Source organism: Ornithorhynchus anatinus, chromosome 11, assembly GCF_004115215.2.
Source record: "Ornithorhynchus anatinus isolate Pmale09 chromosome 11, mOrnAna1.pri.v4, whole genome shotgun sequence".
In the NCBI taxonomy this organism is placed as follows: domain Eukaryota; kingdom Metazoa; phylum Chordata; class Mammalia; order Monotremata; family Ornithorhynchidae; genus Ornithorhynchus; species Ornithorhynchus anatinus.
In genome coordinates, this window is record NC_041738.1 from 58,725,776 (window position 1) to 58,748,982 (window position 23,207).

The 23,207-nt window shown below is 58.6% G+C and overlaps 1 protein-coding gene across 4 annotated transcripts; it reads right to left on the reverse strand.

Annotated features, from left to right (window-relative positions):
- Positions 1 to 792: 792 nt before the first annotated feature.
- On the reverse strand, positions 793 to 12,286 carry PHOSPHO1 (phosphoethanolamine/phosphocholine phosphatase 1). 4 transcript variants are annotated; one of them, XM_029075866.2, is made up of 4 exons: positions 12,134 to 12,278; positions 11,551 to 11,611; positions 4,249 to 4,346; positions 793 to 2,617 (listed from the first exon to the last, which is right to left on the reverse strand). In XM_029075866.2, the coding sequence occupies exons 2-4, from the start codon at positions 11,561 to 11,563 to the stop codon at positions 1,859 to 1,861; spliced, it is 870 nt and encodes a 289-aa protein (XP_028931699.1). In that variant the 5' UTR covers positions 11,564 to 11,611; positions 12,134 to 12,278; the 3' UTR covers positions 793 to 1,858. The 4 variants fall into 4 exon arrangements, with proteins under 4 accessions (XP_028931699.1, XP_028931703.1, XP_028931702.1 ...); XM_029075870.2 differs by lacking the exon at positions 11,551 to 11,611 and having other exon boundaries at positions 12,134 to 12,286; XM_029075869.2 differs by lacking the exons at positions 11,551 to 11,611; positions 12,134 to 12,278 and adding an exon at positions 11,357 to 11,382.
- Positions 12,287 to 23,207: the final 10,921 nt, after the last annotated feature.

A 23,207-nucleotide genomic window follows, 5' to 3' on the forward strand; every position in this document is an offset into this window, starting at 1 on the left:
ATCTACCTCAGTGCTTAGAACAGTGCTCAGCACCCAGTAAGGGCTTAATAAATACCAACATTATTATTATTATTACTTTACTAAAGTGAGTAAGCAGCAAGGCTTAGAGGAAAGAGCACGGGCTTGGGAGTCAGAGGATGTGGGTTCTAATGCCGGCTCTGCCATTTGTCTGCTGGGTGATCTTGGGCAAGACACTTAACTTCTCTGTGCCTCATCTGTAAAATGGGGATTAAAGACGTGAGCCCCACGGGAGACGATCTGATCACCTTGTATCCACCCCAGCGCTTAGAACAGTGCTTGGCACATAGTGAGCGCTTAAACAAATGCCATCATTATCATTATTACTAAAGAGCAGCAGAATGGCCTAATGGCTGGAGCACGGACCTGGGAGTCAGAAGGTCACGGGTCCCAGTCCCAGCTCTGCCACTTGTCTGCCGTGTGACCTTGGGCAAATCACTTCATTCTCTGGGCCTCAGTGACCTCATCTGGAAAATGGGGATTGAGACTCTGAGCCCCAGGTGGGACAGGGACTGTGTCCAACCCGCTTTGTTTGTATTCATCCCAGCGCTTAGTTCATTACCTGGCACATAGTAAGTGCTTAACAAATACCATAATTATCCTTATTTCTTCTGCTGCCCCAGGCCTGGCAGGGGTGTATATGTGCGCAGGAAGTCATTCCGCATCCCTGTCCCTTTCCCCGGCTCTGGCCAGAGCGCCCTGCACACAGTGAGCGTGCAGTCGCCCCGGCGGTCCCGGCCCCTTAGCCCTGGACAAAGCAGACTGCAGACGGACGGGGGCCTCAGACCGACTCCTTTACTGCAGGGCCGAGGAGACATGGCTTTGCTTCCACAGTCAGATGGGGTGGGGGACGGGGGTCGAGGTCGGGGGTCGGGGAGCAGGGGCCGCTTTGGTTACGTTGCTGGTCTCTCGCTGCAGGCGTCTGCAGGCTGGGGAGGGCAGGGAAGACCTCGTTGAACCTCCCTCTCCCCCACCCCCAGAATTTGGGTGTTGGAGGAGCAGAAGAGGGGAGATTCTCGGCTGCAATTCCCCTGGTTGGGTGAGGGGGAGGGGGACCAGGCGGGCGCCGGGTAATACCTGATATCGCCACCGGCGGTGAGTGGGGAGAGAGTAGGAATCTTCCCGAGCCCCTCGGTGAGGTGGGGCGAGGGTCGTGGACGGGCTAGGTGGCTAGGCGGGTGGAGGGAGGTGTCAGGGGGTGGGGGACACGATCCCAACCTGTCCCCTTCTTGGGGTGGTGGGGTACCATCTCCCCAGAGCCCCTTCCCCCGATCCCTCACACAGGAGCAAAAAGCAGGGAATCCCATCCAGGCCAGGCTTTGGCTAGCGGGGCTGGAGAGTGGCGACCTCAACGGGGGCGGGGGAGGTGTTGGAAGCGCTGGTGATGCCCCCGCCGGCACCCCCCACCGCCCTCCTCCCCCCGGTGGGTCCCCGCTCCCTGGATCGACCCCTGGGCTAAAACTGCATAGAAAAGGTGGCCGAGCCCGGTTCACTGGGGGTCGGGTGGCCCGGGGAGGGGCGGCCCGACCCCGGGGGGTCACGGGGGTAGGACGGGCTGGTGAGGATCGTCCGGTCCCCGGGGGTCAGACTGGCCGGGGAAGATCATCCTGTCCCCGAGGGTCGAGGGGGTCGGACGGGCCGCCCAGCTCCCCGGGGGGCCATGGGGGTCGTAGAGGCCGGAGAGGACCAGCCGGACTCTGGAATTCATGGGGGTTGGACGTGTCGCCCGGTCCCCGGGGTCGGCCGGGGTCGTACAGGCCAGGGAGGGCCTCCCTGACCCGCCCCCCCACCTCGTTAAGCCTCGATCCTTCGCTCGGTCACTCGTGGCCGGGTCCCGAGCTCAGCACGTGTGCAGCACTCCCTGAAGGTGCCGTCGCACCTCGACGGCCGACTCCCACGGCACCACGGCGGCGCGGAAGGCTCCCGGCTGCTGCTTCTCGGCCTCCTGGATCAGCCGGTGCATGGGGTAGCCGCGCCGGGGGAAGGCCACGTCCGGCCCCGCCAGCAGCTCCGACGGGCAGAAGTCGTTGGCCCCGTCGCCCACGTAGAAGAGCCTCTCGAACTGCACGCCCGCCTGGGCCCGCTCCTGCAGGTACTCGCGCAACACCTTGTGCTTGCACATGTTGGCCGGGCAGCGGGCGCAGCCGTGCTGGTGGAAGGGGCGCAGGGCCAGCCCCCCGCGCCCGTCCGGGCCCGCCGGGTTGCTGAAGACCCGGCGGAAGAGGTCGAGGTGCCCGGCCGCCCTCAGGGAGCACTCGACGCCGAACGTGTTGGCGTCCGAGATGAGGATGACCTCGAAGGCCTCGCGGTGACGCTCCAGGAACTGGAAGAGGTCGGGCATGCCCGGGGACAGGGGGATGGCCTCGTAGACGCCGCACAGGTCCGACGGCGCCACGCCCTGCTCGGCCAGGTAGGCGAAGACCCGCTGCATGTACTCGTTGTAGTAGCCTTCGCGGTAGGTGGCCCGCAGGCCGTCCGGGAGCCGCTGGCCCGGCGCCACCCGCACGATGGAGTCGTCGCTGTTCTCGTTGACGATGGTCTCGTCGAAGTCAAAGATCAGGAGGTAGCGGGGACCCTTGGACGCGGACATCGTGCCGTCCTGGGGAGGGGCGGGGCGGGGGGTGGGGGCGGGACAGGAGGAGAGGGGGTCATCGCCGCCGGGAGAGGTGATCCACGTGGGAGAGGAGGAGGGTCAACCCACGGGGAAGGAAGGGAGGGAAAGGATCTTGGATCTCCTTGGGTTAGGGAAATCCATGCGGGGGGTTGGAGAGGGAGGGGGTGATCCAAAGAGGGGAGACCAGAGGAGGGGGTGTGGGAGAGAGGGATGACCCTCGGTGAGCCGGGGGGGAACCCACGGGGGGATGGAGAAGGAGAGGGTGAGCCAAGGAGGGGAGACCAGGGGAGGGGGTGTGGGAGAAAGGGACGGCCCTCGGAGGGGGAGACCCACGGGGGATGGAGAGGGAGAGGGTGGTCCACAGAGGGGAGACACGGGAAGGGGATGTGTTTAGGAGAGAGGGACGGTCCTCACAGGGGGAGACCCACGGGAGGGACGCAGAAGGAGGAGATGAGGAGATAGGCAATCCACGGCTATCTCCCCTGGGTTATCATTGCGACTACTGGCCGGGTTGACCAGGTGATCCTTAAACCTTGACCCCCCTCCCCATGTAGGACAGGGACCGTGACTCTTCCGAGTGTATTTACCCCAGCGCTTAGCACGGGGCTTGAAAGATAGTAAGCGCTTGAGAAATACTCCCCCGATTAGACCGTAAGCCCGTCAAAGGGCAGGGACTGTCTCTATCTGTCTCCGATTTGTACATTCCAAGCGCTTAGTACAATGCTCTGCACACAGTAAGCGCTCAATAAATACTATTGAATGAATGAATGAAGTACCCCGGTTATTATTAACACTATCATTATTATTATTCTTTTTATTCCCACATGACCCAGAAGACTCTGAAACTGAACATCCCACGAAGCCTGGGACCAGAGCGCTTTCCCCGCTTCCTGGAGCCCAGCCCGATTCCACCTCAGAGCGGCCCCTGGCTTCGCTGGCATCTCTCACTGGGGAAGCAGTGCGGCCTAGTGGAAAGAGCACAGGCCCGGGAGTCAGAGGACCCGAGCTCTAATCCGGGCTCTGCCTCTTGCCTGCTGTGTGACCTTGGGCAAGTCACTTAACTTCCTTAACTTGTTAAGGAAGTTATTTACAGATGGAATTCCCCATCTGTAAATAGGAATTCAGTACCTGTGGTCCAACCTGTTTCGACTCTGAAACTCATGTGGGACCGGGACTGTGGAACCCATATGGGACCATGCGGGACCGGGACTGTGTCTTACCTGACTTCCTTGTATTTTCCCAGTGCTCAGTACAGTGCTTGGCACATAGTAAGAGCATACCAAATTCCATAATTACTTCTATTATTAGGTGTTCCCTGAATATGAACCCCAAATGCTTTTCAGGCAGAGAGGGGCAGGCGGAGGTTATTCGCTCCATTTAACAGAGGGGGAAATGGAGTCCTAGAGAAGGTGTATGAATTCCCCAAGGCCACACAGAACATCGGAGTGGGATTAGAAAGCGGGTCTGGCGGGATCGGTGCAGCCCCCGGGGCTTCTGGGGCTCTCCCCGACACCGGAACCAAAGTCCGATGGGAAATTTCCCAGGCCGGGACAGGCGAAAACGGCGATTCTGGGTTGAGGGGACCGGGTGGGGGCTGAGGTAGAGAGGCTTCTCACCCTGGAGACACAGCGCAGGCTGACGGCTGGACAGCACCCGTTCATGGTCAGCGTATCATCTGCACCCCTGCTCCCTGGATCCTGGCTCCACGGTGTTCCTGCAGACGGCACAAGGTCACTGGGTGAGCCCCCATTTCCCCTTCCCCAGCGTTTAGTACAGTGCCTGGCACACGGTGCTTAACACTATTATTATCATCATATTATTATTACTATTATTAGCTTCCAGCCCTCTCTTGGGGCCTCTGGTTGCTAGCTCCTTGTGGGCCAGGATGGTGTCTACCGATTCTATTAACTGCCCTCTCTCAAACACCGACTGCAGTGCTCAGCATACAGTAAATGCTCCACAAATACCCTCGATTGATTGATGGACCACTTCCGGCAGAGCTGGGGATGGGGAGACGAGGGGAGGGGAACCCCTGTGGTGGTGGGAGGGGGGGCTCGGTTTTGTGGCTATCTCGGCGGATCGGTGGGCGACGTCAAACCTGGTAGAAATGGCCCAAATCCACGGTAGCTGGAAGCTGGGGCCCAGGATTCCCAGTGCAGGGCGCTCATTGTGGGCGGTGCATGGGACTACTAATTGTTGCACTGTGCTCCCCAAAGCGCTCAATACGTACGACTGAACATCTTTATAATTCAATTTATTTTATCGATGATATGTATCTATCTCTAATTCTATTTATATCAATGCCACTGATGCCTCTTTACTGGCTTTGATGTCTGTCTCCCCCTTCTAGACTGTGAGCCCGTTGAGGACATGGATTGTCTCTGTTGCTGAATTGTACTTTCCATGTGCTTGGTACAGTGCTCTGCACACAGTAGGCACTCAATAATTGAACAAGCTCTCACAATAACCCAACTGGATTACTGCATCAGCCTCCTCTCTGATCTCCCATCCTCCCGTCTCTCCCTGCTCCAGTCTACGCTGCATTCCGCTGCCCAGATTATCTTTCCCCCCGTTTAGACTGTGAGCCCGTCGTTGGCCACGGATGGTCTCTATCTGTTGCCGAATTGTACATAGTGCTCTGCACCTAGTTAGTGCTCAATAAATACGAATGAATGAATGAATGAATGAATGAATGAATGAATGAATCTTTCTACAGAAACATGTAAGCATGTCAGTCCCCTCCTCAAAAACCTGCAGTGGTTGCCTATCAACCTTTGCATGAAGCAAAAACTCCTCACTCTTGGCTTCCAAGCTGTCCATCCCCTTGCCCCCTCCTGCCTCACCTCCCTACTCTCCTTCTCCCTCGCAGCCCGCACACTCCGCTCCTCTGCTGCCGCTCACGTCCTCACTGGGCCTCCTTCTCGCCTGTCCCGCCGTCGACCCCTGGACCACGTTCTACCACTGACCTGTAACGCCCTCCCCCCTCACCTTCTCCAAACTCTCTTCCCCTCTTCCAAGCCCTCCTGAGAGCTCACCTCCTCCAGGAGGCCTTCCCAGACTGAGCCCTCCCTTTTCCTCCCCCCCTCCTCCCCATCGCCCCGACTCCCTCCCTCTGCTCCTCCCCCTTCCCCTCCCCACAGCCCTTGTGTCTATTTGTATATATTATTTATTACTCTCTTTTCATTCATTCATTCACTAGTATTTATTGAGCGCTTACTATGTGCAGAGCACTGTACTAAGCGCTTGGAATGTACAAATTGGCAACAGATACAGTCCCTGCCCATTGACGGGCATACAGTCTAATCTTTTAATAATGATGTGTCTATATCTCTGACTCTTATGGGCAGGGATTGTCTCTGCTGCCGAACTGTACATTCAAAGGGCTTAGTACAGTGCTCTACACATAGTAAGCTCTCAATAAATGCTGTGTGACTGTGGGCAAGTCACTTAACTTCTCTGTGCCTCAATTCCCTCATCTGTAAAATGGGGATTAAGACTGTGAGCCCCACGTGGGACAACCTGATTCCCCTGTGTTTACCCCAGCGCTTAGAACAGTGCTCTGCACATAGTAAGCGCTTAACAAATACCAACATTATTAATAAATACTAGTGAATGAATGAATGAATCTTGATGGTATTAACGCCTGACTACTTGTCTGTCTCCCCCGCATAGGCTGCGAGCCCGTTGGTGGGCAGGGATCGTCTCTCTCTGGTGCCGAATTGTCTATTCCAAGCGCTTAGTACAGTGCTCTGCACACAGTAAGGGCTCAATTAAATACGGATGAATGAATGATTGATGAATGAATGATTGATGAATGAATGAATGAGACCGGGAGCGGGGGAATCCCTGGCGGCGACTGCCCTCTGCCGGTGGCGATCGGTAAGGTCCCGGCGTCGCCGTCTGGGTTCCGAAGGTAACAATAATGTTGGTATTTGTTAAGCGCTTACTATGTGCAGAGGGCTGTTCTAAGCGCTGGGGAAGATACAGGGTCATCAGGTTGGCCCACGTGAGGCTCACAGTCTTCATTCCCATTTTACAGATGAGGGAACTGAGGCCCAGAGAAGTGAAGTGACTTGCCCACAGTCACCCAGTTGCCAAGTGGCAGGGCAGGGATTCGAACCCATGACCTCTGACTCCCAAGCCTGGGTTCTTTCCACTGAGCTGTGGACCTCGGCGGACCCCGCTCCCTCCCAGCCGGACCATCCCCAGGAGAGCAGGGAGAGGAGCTGGGAGGGGCGGGGAGGGGAGCCGGGAGAAGGGGCAAGGAGCAGGTGGGGAGGAAGGAGAAGGCGGGCAGAGGGCAGGGAGAGGGGGAGATGATGGGGAGGGAGGTAGGAAGCATTTGTTCATTCACTTCATTCAATCCGATGCATTGAGCGCTTACTATGTGCAGAGCACTGTACTCAGAGCTTCATGCAGTGCTCTACCCACGGTAATAATAAAAATGATAATAATGTTGGTATTTGTTAAGCGCTTACTATGTGCAGAGCACTGTTCTCAGCGCTGGGGGAGATACAGGCCAATCAGGTTGTCCCACGTGAGGCTCACAGTCTTCATCCCCATTTTACAGATGAGGGAACTGAGGCCCGGAGAAGTGAAGTGACTTGCCCACAGTCACCCAGCTTGACAAGTGGCAGAGCCGGAATTCGAACCCATGACCTCCGACTCCCAAGCCCGGGCTCTTTCCACTGAGCCACGGTAAGCGCTCGATACCTCCGCTTGAATGAATCGTAATACTAATGATGGCATTTGTTAAGCGCTTACTATGTGCAAGGTACTGTTCTAAGCGCTGGGGAGGATACAGGATCAGGTTGTCCCACGCGGGGCTGACAGTCTTCATCCCCATTTTCCCGATAGGGTGAGGCCCAGAGAAGTGAAGTGACTTGCCCGCAGTCACACAGCTGACAAGTGGCTGAGCCGGGAATGAATGAATGAAGCGCTTGGGAAGTACAGTTGAGGAAGCAGAGGGAGGAGGGGGAGAGGGCGGGGAAGTCGAGGGGGTGGGAAAGGGTGGGTTATTCATTCCTTCAATCGTATTTATGGAGCGCTTACTGTGTGCGGGGCACTGTACTAGGCGCTGGGAAAGTACAGTTCGGCAACCAAGAGAGACAATCCCTCCCCAACAACGGGCTCACAGTCTAGAAGGGGGGAGACAGACAAGAAAATAAGTCAACAGGCATCAATAATGATAATAATAATAATAATGTTGGTATTTGTTAAGCGCTTACTATGTGCCAAGCACTGTTCTAAGCCCTGGGGTAGACACAGGGGAATCAGGTAGCCTCGGTATAAATAAATAGAACGATAGATACATAGACATCGTGAATAAAATAATTAGAATAATAAGTACGTACAAATAGACACAAGTGCTGTGGGGTGGGGAAGGGGGTAGAGCAGAGGGAGGGAGTCGGGGCGATGGGGAGGGGAGGAGGAGCAGAGGGAAAAGGGGGTTTATGTGGGTGCCGGGGGGGGGGGGGGCCTGGGGGGCGCCAGGAGCGGAGCCGACACGTTCCCGGTTCTCCTGGCGCTTCCCGGGAGCTCCCCGCTGGAGCTACTACTAATAAAAATAATGATGGCATTTGTTAAGCGCTTACCATGCCAAGCACTATTCTAAGCGCTGGACTAGTTACAAGGTAATGAGGTCGTCCCCCCGTGGGGCTCCCAGTCTTCATCCCCATTTTCCAGATGAGGTCACTGAGGCCCGGAGAAGGGAAGTGGCTTGCCCAAGGCCACACAGCGGACAAGTGGCGGAGCCGGGATTAGAACCCAGGTCCTCTGAGTCCCAAGCCCGGGCAGGGGCCGGGAGGCCAGCGCATTTCGGGGGAAAAGGTCAGGGGACGAACTGTCCCGCTCCCGTTGTCCAAGCAAACACGGGCCCCGCGGGGACGAAGGGCCGGAGTTGGGCGGGATCGATTCCAGCCCCCTCCCCGCCTCGGCCTAATCCGGGAGGCTTCACGGAGGAGGCTCTCCCACCGCCTTTCTGGTCCGGGGGGGAAACCGAGGCCCAGATTCCGCCGCCTAAAGCGAGGAATTCCCAACCCCCTGAATCCAGGCTCCCGGCCCCCCCCCCCCCCCGCCTCCAAGTCGCTCCGGCCCAGCGGGAGGGCCAGGCCTCCCGGGGTGGGAGGGGGGAGTCCTGAGTTCGAATCCTCCTCCCGCAGCCCCGGACGGTCCGAGGGCCCCCAGGCTCTGGACGGCGGCCAAGCGCCCGCCCAGAGAGGCGCTGCGGGAAGGGTCTCATTCCTTCGATCGTTCAGTTCATCCCATCCTATTTATTGAGCGCTTACTGTGTGCGGATCACACCACTAAGCGCTTGGGAAAATGCAATACAGCAGTAAAGACAGATAATCCCTGCTCTTTCGGGATATCGCTCGGGGGGCTCTCTGAGGGTGGCCGGGAGAGGCCGAAGGGACGTCAGGTGGCTTGTATCCACCCCAGCGCTTAGTACAGTGCCTGACACATAGTAAGCGCTTAACGAATCCCATTATTATCATTATTATTATTATCGTGAGTATTATTCTGGCTGGTTCCTTCGGACCGGCAGTCTCGCCGGCCACAAGCCAACGGGAGTCTTTGAAGAAGACGGGTCTTGGGGACACCTTCTGGGGGCCTTGGTGACCCTCCGCCCCCTTCCCCCGACCCAAGAAGGTGGACAGGACCCTCTGCCCCTTTCCTGAGTAGGGGGGCACCCGCTTGGTAGCCGCTCCCTCGGTTCATCATTCATTCAATAGTATCGATTGAGCGCTTACTATGTGCAGAGCACTGTACTGAGCGCTTGGAATGGACAATTCGGCAACAGATGGAGACAATCCCTACCACCCCCCCACACACACACACACACATACACCCAACCCGTCTCCCAGGCTGACCCTCTAAAAACTAGGCTCCTCACCTGGAGGCGGACAGGGCACTGAGTTCTAATTCCGCTGTTCCCTTAGCCCCGCAACTCCAATCCGAGATCCAGCAGTGCCCCGGAGGTCTGGGCCACCGGATGGCTCTTGGCCAGAATCGACCCCACATTTAACTCCGCATCTGACCCAAGGGCGGGGCCGATTCTCTCTGCCAGGAAACACCTCCCTCCTCTGCTGCGTATCTTTCCCCCTCCTTTTCCCTCAGGAATTCAGATTTCTTCCCACCCCGCCTCTTCGATTCTCCCGGGGCCATTAGATGATTTCCCCCTCCCCTCTCCTCCCCCCCCCGCCCCCCCCTCCCCGCCCCTCTCCCTTCCCTTCCCCTCGGGACTGTGCTCATTTGTATATATTATTTATTACCCTATTTATTTTGTTAATGAGGTGTATATCTCCTTGATTCTGTTTATCTTGATGATGCGTCTCGTTTTCGCTTTGCTCCGGTTTGCTCTGCTGTCTGTCTCCCCCGTTTAGACCGCGAGCCCGTCATTGGGCAGGGATGGTCTCTATCTGCTGCCCGACTGTACATTCTAAGCGCTTAGGACGGTGCTCTGCACATAGTAAGCGCTCAATAAATACTATTGAATGAAAGGAGTGATGACAGCGAGGCCTTGAGAGGTCAAGTGAATGACCCCGGGTCACCCAGCACATCAGGAGCAACGCTGGGTCCAGAATCCAGATCTGCTGCAGCCCAGCCCAGGTCTCTCTCTAGGCTCGCCCTCTTCTCCCCCCACAACCCCCTGTGTCCAACCCGATTTGCTTCTCTGCACCCCAGCGCTCAGTACAGTGCCTGGCACAGAGCAAGCGCTAGACCGTGAGCCGGTCGTTGGGTAGGGATCGTCTCTGTTGCCGAACTGGACATTCCAAGCGCTTAGGACAGGGCTCCGCACACAGCAAGCGCTCGATAAATACGATTGAATGAATGATGTCCCGCCTGACCCGCTCCCCGGGGGCCTGTGGGAAATTCCCAGCTGTTGCCTCGGGCCCTCGGGATCCAGGAGGATGTTGGAGCCGGGCCAGGAGGCAGGAGGTGTGAGGCGGCCCTCCTAATAATAGCAATGATGATATCTGTTACGCGCTTACTATGTGCCAGACACTGTACCAAGCGCCGGGGTGGACACAAGCCAATCGAGTTGGATCCAGGCCCTGTCCCGATCTCCATTTTCCAGAGCGGGGGTAACTGAGGCCCTCAGTGTGACCGGTCCAAGATCGCGCAGGAGACACGTGGCGGAGGCGGGATTAGAATCCATGACCTCTGACTCCCAGGCTCGGGCTCTACGTCATGCTGCTTCTCCTGAGGGTCCAGAGGAGCCAGAGCCCACCCCCCGGGCCCCCACCCCCCCTCGGGCGAGGTGGGGACCCTGCGGGAGCTTCAGGTTTCCCCTCTCTGTCCCTCCTTCCACCTAGGCAGCAGCAGGCCGGGCCGGGGTGGACAGGGCCGGGCCGGGGGGGTGAGGGGGCTGCGGTGGGATCAGGGAGGCCGAGCTGGGCGGAGCGGGGAATATTTTTAGCCGCGGCTCAACCGGAGAGTTTCTGGAGCGGCCCCAGCCGGCTGCCGCTGCCCGCCCGGCGAAAGGGCGCCGTCAAGCGGCGAGGCCCAGCGGCAAGAACAGCGTTTGGCACATAGTAAGCGCTTGACAAACACCGTTAAAATAAAACAGAGCCCGGACACGGGAGTCAGAGGCCGCGGGTCCTCATCCCCACTCCGCCACTCGTCCGCCGCGTGACCTTGGGCAAGGCACCTACGGCGGAGCGGACAGAGCGCCGGCCCGGGAGCCCGAAGGTCACGGGCCCTAACGTTGACCCCGCCACTTGCCTGCTCTGCGGCCTCGGGCAAGTCGCTTCACTTCTCCGGGCCTCAGTTCCCTCATCTGGGAAACGGAGACGAAGACCGTGAGCCTTAAGCGGGACGGGGGCTGCGTCCAGCCGGATGCGCCTGCTTCCTCCCCGGCGCTCAGGACGCTGCCGGGCCCGTAGCGAGCGCTCGGCGAATCCCATCGTGATTGTTACCTCGGGGCCTCATCTGTCTGTGGGCAAGTCACTTCACCTCTCTGGGCCTCAGTTCCCTCATCTGTAAAACGGGGACGAAGACCGTGAGCCTCACGTGGGACAACCAGATCACCCTGTATCTCCCCCAGCGCTTAGGGCAGTGCTCGGCACACAGCAAGCGCTTACCTGACACCAACACTGTTATTATCGTCATCATCTGTCAGACGGGGACGAAGACTGGCGGCCCCACGTGGGCCGACCTCATGACCCCGCGTCTCCCCCAGCGCTCGGCGGAGAGTGAGCGCTCGACCGTCGTTAGGACTGTGGTCCCCGACCCCGGTTTGAGCCAGCGGGGCGGGGGGCGGGGAGGGGGACGGGGAGGGTGGGGGGCCGGGGACCCCCTGTCCCGCACGGTCCGGCCCCGCTCGGGCCCTGGGGGCGTTGGGACCAGGGTCCCCGGCCCCGCGCTGCCCTTCCAGGGGGCCGTCCGTCCCTCCTCCTCCTCCTCCTCCTCCTCCTCCTCCTCCTCCTCGACGCCCTCCCCTTCCCCGAAGCCCACCCTCCCCCCAGCCCCGCTCCCTCCGGGGGTCCGGTCCCCACTCACCCGCGGCTCGGTGCCGAGGGGGTCCCGGGCACGGTGACGGCGATGGGGCGGACGGCAGGTGAGGCCCGGTGACCGGGGCCGGTGGGCTGCGGGTGTGATAGCGCGGCCCCCTGCCCGGGCCCGGCGGGCCCCCGTCCCCGCCCCCGCCCCCGCCCGCCGGCGACCCCTTGGAACGGCCGGGGGGTCCGGGGGGCCCGGGGGCCCGGGGGCCCGGAGCCCGGCTGGTCCTGCGGGCCGGCGGGAGGCCGGGAGGCCGGGCGGCCGGGAGGACGGGAGGGCCGGAGGGCCGGAGGGCCGGAGGGCCGGAGGGCGGGCGCCGCAGCGGCCCCTGCACCACGGCCCCGCCGCCGCAGTGTCCCCACGTCACAAGCGCCGCGGCCAATGGCGGGGCCGCCCGCTCACATCAAAGGGGCCGGCGCCGAGCCGGACCCGCCCCCTGCCCCCGCCCCCGGCCCCTCATTCCCCTATCCCCGTCCCCCCTTCCATCCCCCCGTCCCCATGCCCCCCATCCCCCTCGTCCCCATCCCCCCATCCCCCTCATCCCCAGCCCCCATCCCCCATCCCCATCCCCCCATTCCCATCCCCCACCCCACCCCCCATCCCCCCACCCCATCCCCCCATCCCCCCCATCCCCCCCATCCCCGCATCCCCCCATCCCCATCCCCCCCCCCACCCTCCCCATCCGCATCCCCCTCGCCACCTCGTCGAAGGGACCGGTGCCGCTCGGGACTCGCCCCCTGCCCGGACCCCCATCCCCCCGTGCCCCCCATCCCCCCCATCCCCTCTATCCCCCTCATCCCCATCCCCCCGCATCCCCCCATCCCCCGCCCTCGGTCCGGGGCCCCCGTCGTCGGTCCGCTGCGCTTCTTCGGAATCATCATCCGAATTAGAGGCGCTGACTACGTGCCGAGCGCTCTTCCCACCGCTGGAGTCGATGCGGTTATAATAATGTGGGCACCTCTTAAGCGCTTCGCTCTGTGCCGAGCGCTCTTCCGACCGCCGGAGTCGATGCGGTTATAATACCGTGGGGATCCCTTCAGCGCTGACTGCGGGTCAAGCGCTATTCCCAGCGCCGGAATCGATGCGATTATAGTCATCTGGGGATCTCTTAAGCGCCGACTGTGTGCCGAGCGCTGTGCCGAGCGCTGGAGTCGATGATACAGTCATAACGATAATAAAATTCTGGTATTTGTTAAGCGCTGTGTGTCAAGCACAGTTCCGAGCGCCGGGTAGATACGAGATGATCGGGTGGTCCCGCGTGGGGCTCGAGGTCTTCATCCCCATTTTCCAGATGAGGCGACTGGGGCACGGAGAAGGCAAGTGACTTGCCCCAAGTCACACAGACGATGGGGCGGAGCCGGGATCAGAACCCACCACCTCCGACTCCCAGGCCCGGGCTCTTTCCGCCGAGCCACGATACGGGGTCATCGGGTCGGCCCGCGTGGGGCTGGCAGTTTAGTACAGTGCTCTGCACAGAGTCGGCGCTCAGTAGACGCTGTTGAATGAATGAATGGCAGGCTTGATGCTTAGAGAAGCAGCGTGGCTCAGTGGAAAGAGCCCGGGCTTGGCAGTCAGGGGTCGCGGGTCCTAATCCCCCGCCGCCACTTGGCAGCTGTGAGACTTTGGGCAAGTCGCTTCGCTTCTCTGGGCCTCGGCGATCTCAACTGTCAAATGGGGATGAAGACTGTGAGCCCCACGTGGGACCAGCTGATTACCTTGAATCACCCCCGGTGCTTAGAACAGTGCTGGGCACGTAGTAAGCGCTTAACGGATATTATCATCATTGATCACCCTTTACAGATGAGGTCACTGAGGCACGGAGAAGCCGAGGACACACTGTTCTAAGCGCCGGGGTTCATACAAGGTCATCAGGTTGGCCCACGTGAGGCTGGCAGTCTTCATCCCCGTTTTACAGACGAGGGAACCGAGGCCCAGAGAAGCCAAGCGACTGGCCCGAAGTCACACAGCTGACAAGCGGGGGGACCGGGATTAGGACCCACGACCCCTGACTCCCAAGCCACTGAGCCACGCTGCTTCGTTTTCGGTCGTATTTACTGAGCGCTTACTGTGTGCAGAGCGCTGGACTGAACGCTTGGAAAGTAGAATTCGGCAATAGAGACGAGCGTTTACCACAGTGTTTGGCACGCGGTCAGCGCTCATTAAATACGCTGGAACGAAGGAAGGAACGAACGGATAATGGGAGGGCAGGCAGTGGGCCTCCTGCCTACGGGGAAGGAGGGGCAGTACCCCGGGGCACACCCAGGCCGGGCAGTTCTTCCTCGTGACTCACCTAAATCCGTCCTGCCGCGCTTCCGGCCGGACCTTCTGGGATTGTGGCTTGGGAACTTTGTCCCGTCGCACCCTCCCGTCCACCCACAGGCACAAGGGAGTGACCCCATCCCCGGGGGCAGAATCTGGCCACGGTCAGACAGACGGTCGTATTTCCGAGCGCTTCCCGTGTGCCGAGTGCTGTACTAAGCGCTTGGGAGAGTACGGTATGACGATATAACAGACGCATCCCCTGCCCACAACGGGTTTAGAGTCTAGAGGGGGTCGGAGCCCAGGCCCGGGGGCAACCTTCCGGCCGTCCAGGTCTACTTCGGGTCCCTCGGCCGCGTGGCGGGAGATGTCGGAGGCAGCGTGGCCCAGCGGCTAGGGCCGGGGCCTGGGAGGCAGAAGGTCTTAGGTTCTAATCCCGGCTCCGCCACTCGTCTGCCGGGTGACCTGGGGCAGGTCTCTTCCCTTCTCTGGGCCTCGGTTCCCCCGTCTGCAAAATGGGGATTGAGACTGTGAGCCCCGTGCGGGACAGGGACCGCGTCCGGCCCGATTTGCTGGTGTCCACCGCAGCCCCTAGTACGGTGCCTGGTACGCGGGAAGCGCTTAAATACCATTATGATTAATTATTATTAATCTGGTGCTCCCTGTGCCCTGGTTGGGGAGGGTATTTAAATGGTACATGACTGCAAGGCCCAGTTAAGGGAGCCTAGGGGAAGGATGAAGCCCAGGAGCCCTGGAGGGGGGCGGGACGGAGGAGGTGCGGGGAGTGGGAGGGAGAGAAGAAATCTGCAGCTCTTGGCTGAGGCTAGAGGCGAAGACAGCCCAGACGTGATCACAGCTGCCAAAAATGTGACTTGTCTGGGGCAGGAGAGAAACGGGGGATCGAGGATCGTGCAGACAGTCCAAAAGCCCCTTTGTCTCTGAGCACGTTCCGCACAGACCGGGAACATTCCTGGGTCCCTCGGGCCTCCCCGGTTACAACCGTCCTCCCCTTCCCCGCTCGCCTACCGGCTCCCCACTCTTCCATTCATTCATTCGATAGTATTTATTTTAGGTGCAGGGCACTGTACTAAGCGCTCGGAGCGTACAATTGGCTGAGCCACTTGTCCAAAGCCACCCAGCAGAGCCGGAATCGAGTCCTCCCCTTCCCCGCTCGCCTACCGGATCCCCACTCTTCCATTCATTCATTCATTCAATAGTATTTATTGAGTGCTTACTAGGCGCAGGGCACTGTACTAAGCGCTCGGAGCGTACAATTGGCTGAGCGACTTGATGATGATGATGGCATTTGTTAAGCTCTTACTATGTGCAAAGCACTGTTCTAAGCACTGGGGAGGCTACAAGGTGATCAGGTTATCCCACCTGGGGCTCACAGTCTTCATCCCCATTTTACAGATGAGGTAACTGAGGCCCAGAGAAGTTAAGTGACTTGCCCAAAGTCACACAGCTGACAAGCGGCAGAGGCGGGATTTGAACCCATGACCTCTGGCTCCCAACCCCGTGCTCTTTCCACTGAGCCACGCTGTTTATCGAGTCCTCCCCTTCCCCGCTCGCCTACCGGATCCCTACTCTTCCATTCATTCATTCGTTCAATAGCATTTATTGAGTGCTTACTAGGTGCAGAGCACTGTACTGAGCGCTCGGAGCGTACAGTTGGCTGAGCCACTCGTCCAAAGCCACCCAGCAGAGCCGGAATCGAGTCCTCCCCTTCCCCGCTCGCCTACCGGATCCCCGCTCTTCCGCCCAGAGAGGCTGAATGACTCGTCCAAAGCCACCCAGCAGAGCTGGAATCGAGTCAGTCCAAGGTTCTCGGACACGCCCAGGGGCACGGACCTGGCTGGGTGACTCGATTCCTGGGAAACTGCCTGGCTAGTTCCGCTTTGGGAGTGCTGAGTGTCCTGAAGAGAGTCCTGCCTCTCTCTGGGCTGGTGGATCTCATGGGGAAATGGAGAAGCCCTTCTCTCTTTCCTCACACCACTAGCCATGCTGCTTTCCTTCCGGATTTTCTTTCCTACGTATTATTATCACGGTATTATTGTTAATAATAATAATAATTGCGGTGTTTAAGCGCTTACTGTTATCATAATAATAATGTCGGTATTTGTTAAGCCGCTTACTACGTGCAGGGCACCGTTCTAAGCGCTGGGGGAGGTACAGGGTCATCAGATTGTCCCACGGGAGGCTCACGGTTAATCCCCATTTTACAGATGAGCTCACTGAGGCCCAGAGAAGTGAAGTGACTTGCCCACAGTCACCCAGCTGACAAGTGGCAGAGCAGGGATTCGAACCCATGACCTCGGACTCCCAAGCCCGGGCTCTTTCCACTGAGCCCTTCTGCTTCTCTGTTAAGCACTTACCGTGGTGTCAAGCACTGTTCTAAGCACTGGAGCAGGTTGGGCACAGCCCCTCTACCACATAGAGCTCAGAGGCAAAACAGGAGAGCGACCGGGCCTGGAATCCCCATTTTACAGCGGAGGAAACCGAGGCACAGAGAAGTGAAGTGACATGCCTAAGGACGAAGAGCAAGTAATATCCCCCTCTACACTGTAAGCTTGTTGTGGGCGGGGAATGAATTATACTGTTATGTTGTTGCGGTGTACTCTCCCAATTGCTTAGTACAGTGTTCTGCACCTAGTAAGCGCTCAATAACTACATGGATGGATTGATTAAGAGCACACCTCCTCCAAGAGGCCTTCCCTGATGGAGCCCTCTTTTCCCCAGCTCCCTCTCCCTTCAGCGGTGTTTGTACACTGGCATCCGTGACCTTTAGGCTTTTGATATTCACTCCACCCTCAGCTCTACAGCACTTATGTATATATTTCATTTATACATTATAAATCACTGATAATAATTTCGGAATTCCCCTCTAGACTATAAGCTCGCTGTGGGCAGGGGATATGTCTGCCAACTCTGTTGCACTGTACTCTTCCAAGGGCTTAATAAGGTGCTCTGCACGTAGTAAGCATTTAATATCGTTCACTCATTCATTCAATCGTATTTATTGAGGGCTTACTGCGCGCGGAGCACTGCGCTAAGCGCTTGGAAAGCACAGTGCCTGATGGATGATCTCCTCCCAGACGCCATCCCCGACTAAACCCTCATTTCCTCTTCTCCCACTCCCTTCGATGTTGCCCTTCCTTGCATTTGGATTTGCAGCACTTATTCACCCTTCCCAAAGAATAATAAAAATGTTGGCATTTGTTAAGCCCTTCCTATGTGCCAAGCACTGTTCTGAGCGCTGGGGGAGATACAAGGTAATCAGTTCATCCCACAGAGGGCTCACAGTCTCCCTCCCCATTTTCCAGATGAGGTCACTGAGGCCTAGAGAAGTGAAGTGACTTCCCCAAGGTCACACGGCTGACAAGCGGCAGAGTCGGAATTAGAACCCATGACCTCTGACTTCCAAGCCCGTGCTCTTTCCACTGAGCTCCGCTGTTTCTCTATGTACGTATCTATAACTTCTTTATTCCTATTAATAACGTGAGAAGCAGTGTGGCCTACTGGGTAGAGCACGGGGCTGAGAGTCAGAAGGACCTGGGTTCTAATCCCTGCTCCTCTACTTGCCTGCTGTGTGACTTTGGACGAGTCACTTAACTTCTCTGTGCCTCAGTTCCCTCATCTGGGAAATGGGGATTAATGATAATGATGGCATTTGTTAAGCACTTACTATGCGCCAAGCACTGCTCTAAGCGCTGGGGAGGATACAAGGTGATCAGGATGTCCCACGTGGGGCTCACAGTCTTCATCCCCATTTTCCAGATGAGGGAACTGAGGCCCAGAGAAGCGACTTGCCCAAAGTCACACAGCTGACAAGGGGCTGAGCCGGGATTTGAACCCATGACTTCTGACTCCCAAGCCCGGGCTCTTTCCACTTAGCCACGCTGATTGAGACTGTGAGCCCCAGGTGGGACAGGGACTGTGTCCGACCTGCTCAGCTTCTATCTCTCCCAGCGCTTAGAACAGTGCTTGGGCTCTGCCACATGTCGGTTGTGTGACCTTGGGCAAGTCACTTCACTTCTCTGGGCCCCCTATAAAATGGGGATTAAGAGTATGAGCCCCACGTGGGACAGGGACTGTATCCAACCTATCTTCCCCGGTGCTTAGAGCAGTGCTTGGCACATAGTAAGCGCTTAACAAGTACCATCGTCATCATCATAGTAAGCACTTAAATACCATTATTATTATCATAAATAATAATAATGTCCGTCTCCCTTTCTAGACTGTAAACTCCTTGAGGGCATGGAACGTGGCTACCAGTTCAGTGATACTGTACTCTCCCGAAAGGTAAGTACGGTGTTCTGCACACAGTAAGTACTCAGTAGATAAGTAGCGTGGCTCGGTGGAAAGAGCCCGGGCTGGGGAGTCAGAGGTCATGGGTGCGAATCCCGGCTCTGCCACTTGGCAGCTGTGGGGCTGTGGGCAAGTCACTTCACTTCTCTGGGCCTCAGTTCCCGCCTCTGTAAAATGGGATTAAGACTGTGAGCCTCATGTGGGACAACCTGATGACACCGTATCTACCCCTGGGCTTAGAACAGTGCTCTGCACATAGTAAGCGCTTAACAAATACCAACGTTATCATTATTACTCAATAAATTCTATTGACCGATTGACTGATGAAGTTGGAGGTTTCTGATCCAGGAAGGGGGTGGGCAGGATTGAGTGGGGAACTTCTGCTCCCCAAATCCCACCCCCCAGGGCCTGGGGGCCCCCGCCGGGGCTGGAGAGAGGCAGGGTCAACATAAGCAGCGGGAAATATGTCTTCCCCCAGCGGGGTGGGAGCACAGGGAGTCTACGCCCACAGGGAGCGGGGCAGCCGGGAACGCCGGAAGGGTATGGGTTGGGTGGAGAGATGGGCGAGGGTCCATGCTGGGTCACTGTGGGGGAGAGTCAGAGATGGCGAGGGAAGAGTCGGGGGTGTTGACCGGTCCGTGTCAGGACACTGGGGGAGAGTCAGGGATGGGAGAGGGAGAATCTGGCGTGTGGGGCGGCTGGGGGGAAACTGAGGGGCGGAGAGGGGAGAGTCCGGGGTTTCGGACGATCCGTGCTGGGTCACCGAGGGAAAGTGAGGGGTGTCGGATGGTCCGCGCTGGGTCACCGAGGGAAAGTCAGGGATGGAGAGGGGAGAGACGGGGGGTTGGATCGTCCGCGCAGGGTCACTAGGGAGAATCAGGGATGGAGAAGGGAGAGATGGGGGTGTTGGATGGTCCGTGCTGGGTCACTGGGGGAGAGTCGGGGATGGAGAGGGGAGAGTCGGGGGTGTTGAATGGTCCGTCCCAAGTCAGGAGGGTGGGCTTCCAGGAGACAAACCAGCACACTCTTCCTACCAAGCGCCCCGGTGCCCGTTCAAGATGGTCCGGGGCTGGACGGGGCCGATCAGGGGTGTGACTGAAAAGCGTGACCGGGGATGGGTGGGAGGGGGTGATCGAAGGGGGTGCCCGGGATCTGACCAAGGGTGTGCGGGGGAGTGACCGAAGGGTGCGACCGGGGTCTGGCCGGGGGCGTGACCCTGAGGTTGATGGAGAAGACCCAGAGGGGCAGACCCCGACCGAGCCTTGCCTGCAAACCACGCAGGGCAGACAGCATCACCCACGTTGGCATCCCAGGCTCCTGGTGCCCCTGGGTCACCTCAACCTCAGAGCGGTTTCAGCCGCCACCGATCCCCCCGGATCCCGGCCTCCCGGGAGGCAGCGAAGCGACTCTGCCCCCGCTTGGGTGTATCTTGGCTTCGGGCCGAGGCGGGGGCCTAATTGGTATCTGCGGGGCTGCAGGACCCTGTAATTGGTGCCCGGGTGGCGGAGATAGAGAGGGAGCCGGGACGGAGACGAGAAGGCTGTGGGTGTGGGCGAGGGAGGGGCCGCTCCAGCCGGTCATCTCCTGCGGCCGCAGATGGCTATCGGGAGCCGGTGGTTGGGAGCCCGGGGAGAGGCCTGAGCCCCGAGGCCCGGCAGCAGTGCCCACGCGCCCCTCCCGCCCTTTCCCCACATCTTTAGCCCCCGACCCTCCACCCAGGCGAGGTGAGGCGGCCCCGCCGGCGTGGTGGGAAGAGAGTCCCGGGACCCCCCGGGTTTACCCCAGGCGGGGGGACCGTGCCACCGCTCGGAACCTCCCCGAGATGCAGCACGGCTTAGCGGATAGAGCACGGGCCTTGGGAGTCGGAAGGTCATGGGTTCTAATCCCGACTCCGCCGCTTGTCGGCCGTGTGTCCTTATTCATTCGATCGTATCTTTCGAGCGCTTGCCGCGTGCAGACTTCGGGCGAGTCACTTCTCTGGGGCTCAGTTTCCTCATCTGCAAAATGGGAATTGAGACCGTGAGCCCCGCGTGCGACAGGGACGGTGTCCAACCCGATTTGTTTGTATCCACCGCAGTGCTCAGTACGGTGTCTGGCATTTAGTAAGTGCCGAACAAATACTATAATCATTATTATTATTGTTATGAGATGGGTTCCCAAGATTGAGGGTCTCTGTCACCTCCCTGGGCAGGGGGAAAGGAGGGGAGGGCATCCTGTTGGGCCCAGTCCCTGTTCCACGTGGGGCTCCCGGTCTTAGTCCCCATTTTGCAGATGAGGTAACTGAGGCCCAGAGGACTGAAACGACCCGACCGAGGTCTCGCAGCGGACAAGCGGTGGAGCCGGGATTAGAACCCAGATCCTTCTGATTTGTAGGTCTGGGGTCTATCTGTTAGACCACACCGCTTTCCATGCACATAAGCACACACGCATAAGCAGGCATACTCCCGACGGAGGGGTGAGGCAGTCAGAAAGCAGAGCCGTAGAGAAAAACCCGCTCGCGGCCGCCAACCGTCTGAACTCCCGGCCGGCCGGGCCGGGCCCGGGCCGCCCGCCCCGGGGCCAAGAACAGCAGACGTTTGCACCGGAGGAAAAACAAATGAAAAAATGGCCATCTTATTTGGATACCCATTCCCGCGTTCATTTCATTCGACTGTACTTATTGAGCACTTACTGTGTGCAAAGCTCTGAACTGAACTCTTGGGAGAGGACACTACAGCAGCAAACACACAAGCATGCATACAATGTTGCGTACGAATGCACATATGCACGCACACTTGTGTGCCACATATGCAACATGACCTATATACACACTACCCACAAAACAGGCCTATATACACACACACCCAACACTCACAGATACACACAGGCTGACCGACACCCATACACACATGCACATGACTCACAGACATGTAAATACGCACACAGTGCCCCAGGCACACAAACGAGGAAACACCCAACGAGCACTCTTTTCTTCCATGTCATCTGTTAAGGGCTTACTATGTGCCAGGTACTGTACTAAGTGCCGGGGTAGATACAAGCTAATCATGTCGGGCCCAGTCCCTGTTCCGCGTGGGGCTCCCGGTCTTAGTCCCCATTTTGCAGATGAGGCGACTGAGGCCCAGAGGACTGAAACGACCCGACCGAGGTCTCGCAGCGGACAAGTGGCGGAGCCGGGATTAGAACCCAGATCCTTCTGACTTGTAGGTCTGGGGTCTATCTGTCAGACCACACTGCTCTTCGTGCACATAAGCACACGCACGCAAGCAGGCATACTCCCGAGCACATAATAATAATTGTGGTATTTGTTAAGCGCTCACTAGGTGCCAGGCACTGTACTAAGCACGGGGGTAGATCCAAGCAAAGCGGGTTGGACAAAGTCCATGTCTCACAGGGGGCTCACGGTCTTAATTCCCATTTTACCGATGAGGTAAATGAGACACAGTGAAGTGATTTGCCCAGGGTCGCAGAGCAGACAAGCGGCGGAGCCGGGATTAATAATAATGTCGGTATTTGTTAAGCGCTTACTATGTGCCAAGCACCGTGTAGATGCAAAGTCATGAGGTTGTCCCTCGTGGGGCTCACAGTCTTCATCCCCATTTTACAGATGGAGTAACTGAGGCCCAGAGAAGTTAAGTGACTTGCCCAAAGTCACACAGCTGATTAGTGGCAGAGCCGGGATTAGAACCCACGACCTCTGACTCCCAAGCCCGGGCTCTTTCTACTGAGCCACGCTGCTCCCAGGTCCTTCTGACTCCTAGGCCCGGGTTCTGTCTACTACGCCACGCCGCTCCTCACACACGCACATACACGAGCACAGTCGGACAAGCAGGCACACACAACATCCCGCCGCTCCGGGGATACCCACGCACGCAGCCAGGCACGCACACGAGCACGCACGCACGGTCCCCGCTGCCGGGACCCAGCCCGAGCCGGGAGACCGGCCGTGCTCCGAGCCCCGTCGCCTGGCGGCCCCGGGGGAGGCCGTGCCTGCTTTCCGTGTTTGTTTAGCGGGAAGAGCCAAGCGGCGGCCGCACGTCCCCCGGGGACCCGAGGAGCCCGATCCAGGCCCCGGCGGGCACCGTCGGCATCCGGAAACCAGCCTGGCCCTCAGTGACCCTGCTGGCTGTGGCTGGGTGGCCTTAACCGGGGGGGACCGGGGCCAGAGGAGGGTCCGGCCCCAGCCCAGCCCGACCCCAGCCCCGGCCCAGGACGGGCCAGTAGGAAGCAGCGTGGCTCAGTGGAAAGAGCCCGGGCTTGGGAGACAGAGGTCATGGGTTCTAATCCCGGCTCTGCTGCTTGTCAGCTGTGTGACTGTGGGCAAGTCGCTTCACTGGGCCTCAGTGACCTCATCTGGAAAATGGGGATTAACTGTGAGCCTCACGTGGGACCACCTGATGACCCTGTATCTCCCCCAGCGCTTAGAATGGTGCTCTGCACATAGTAAACGCTTAACAAATATCAACATTATTATTACAGCCCAGCCCCAGCCCAGCCCAAACCCAGTTTC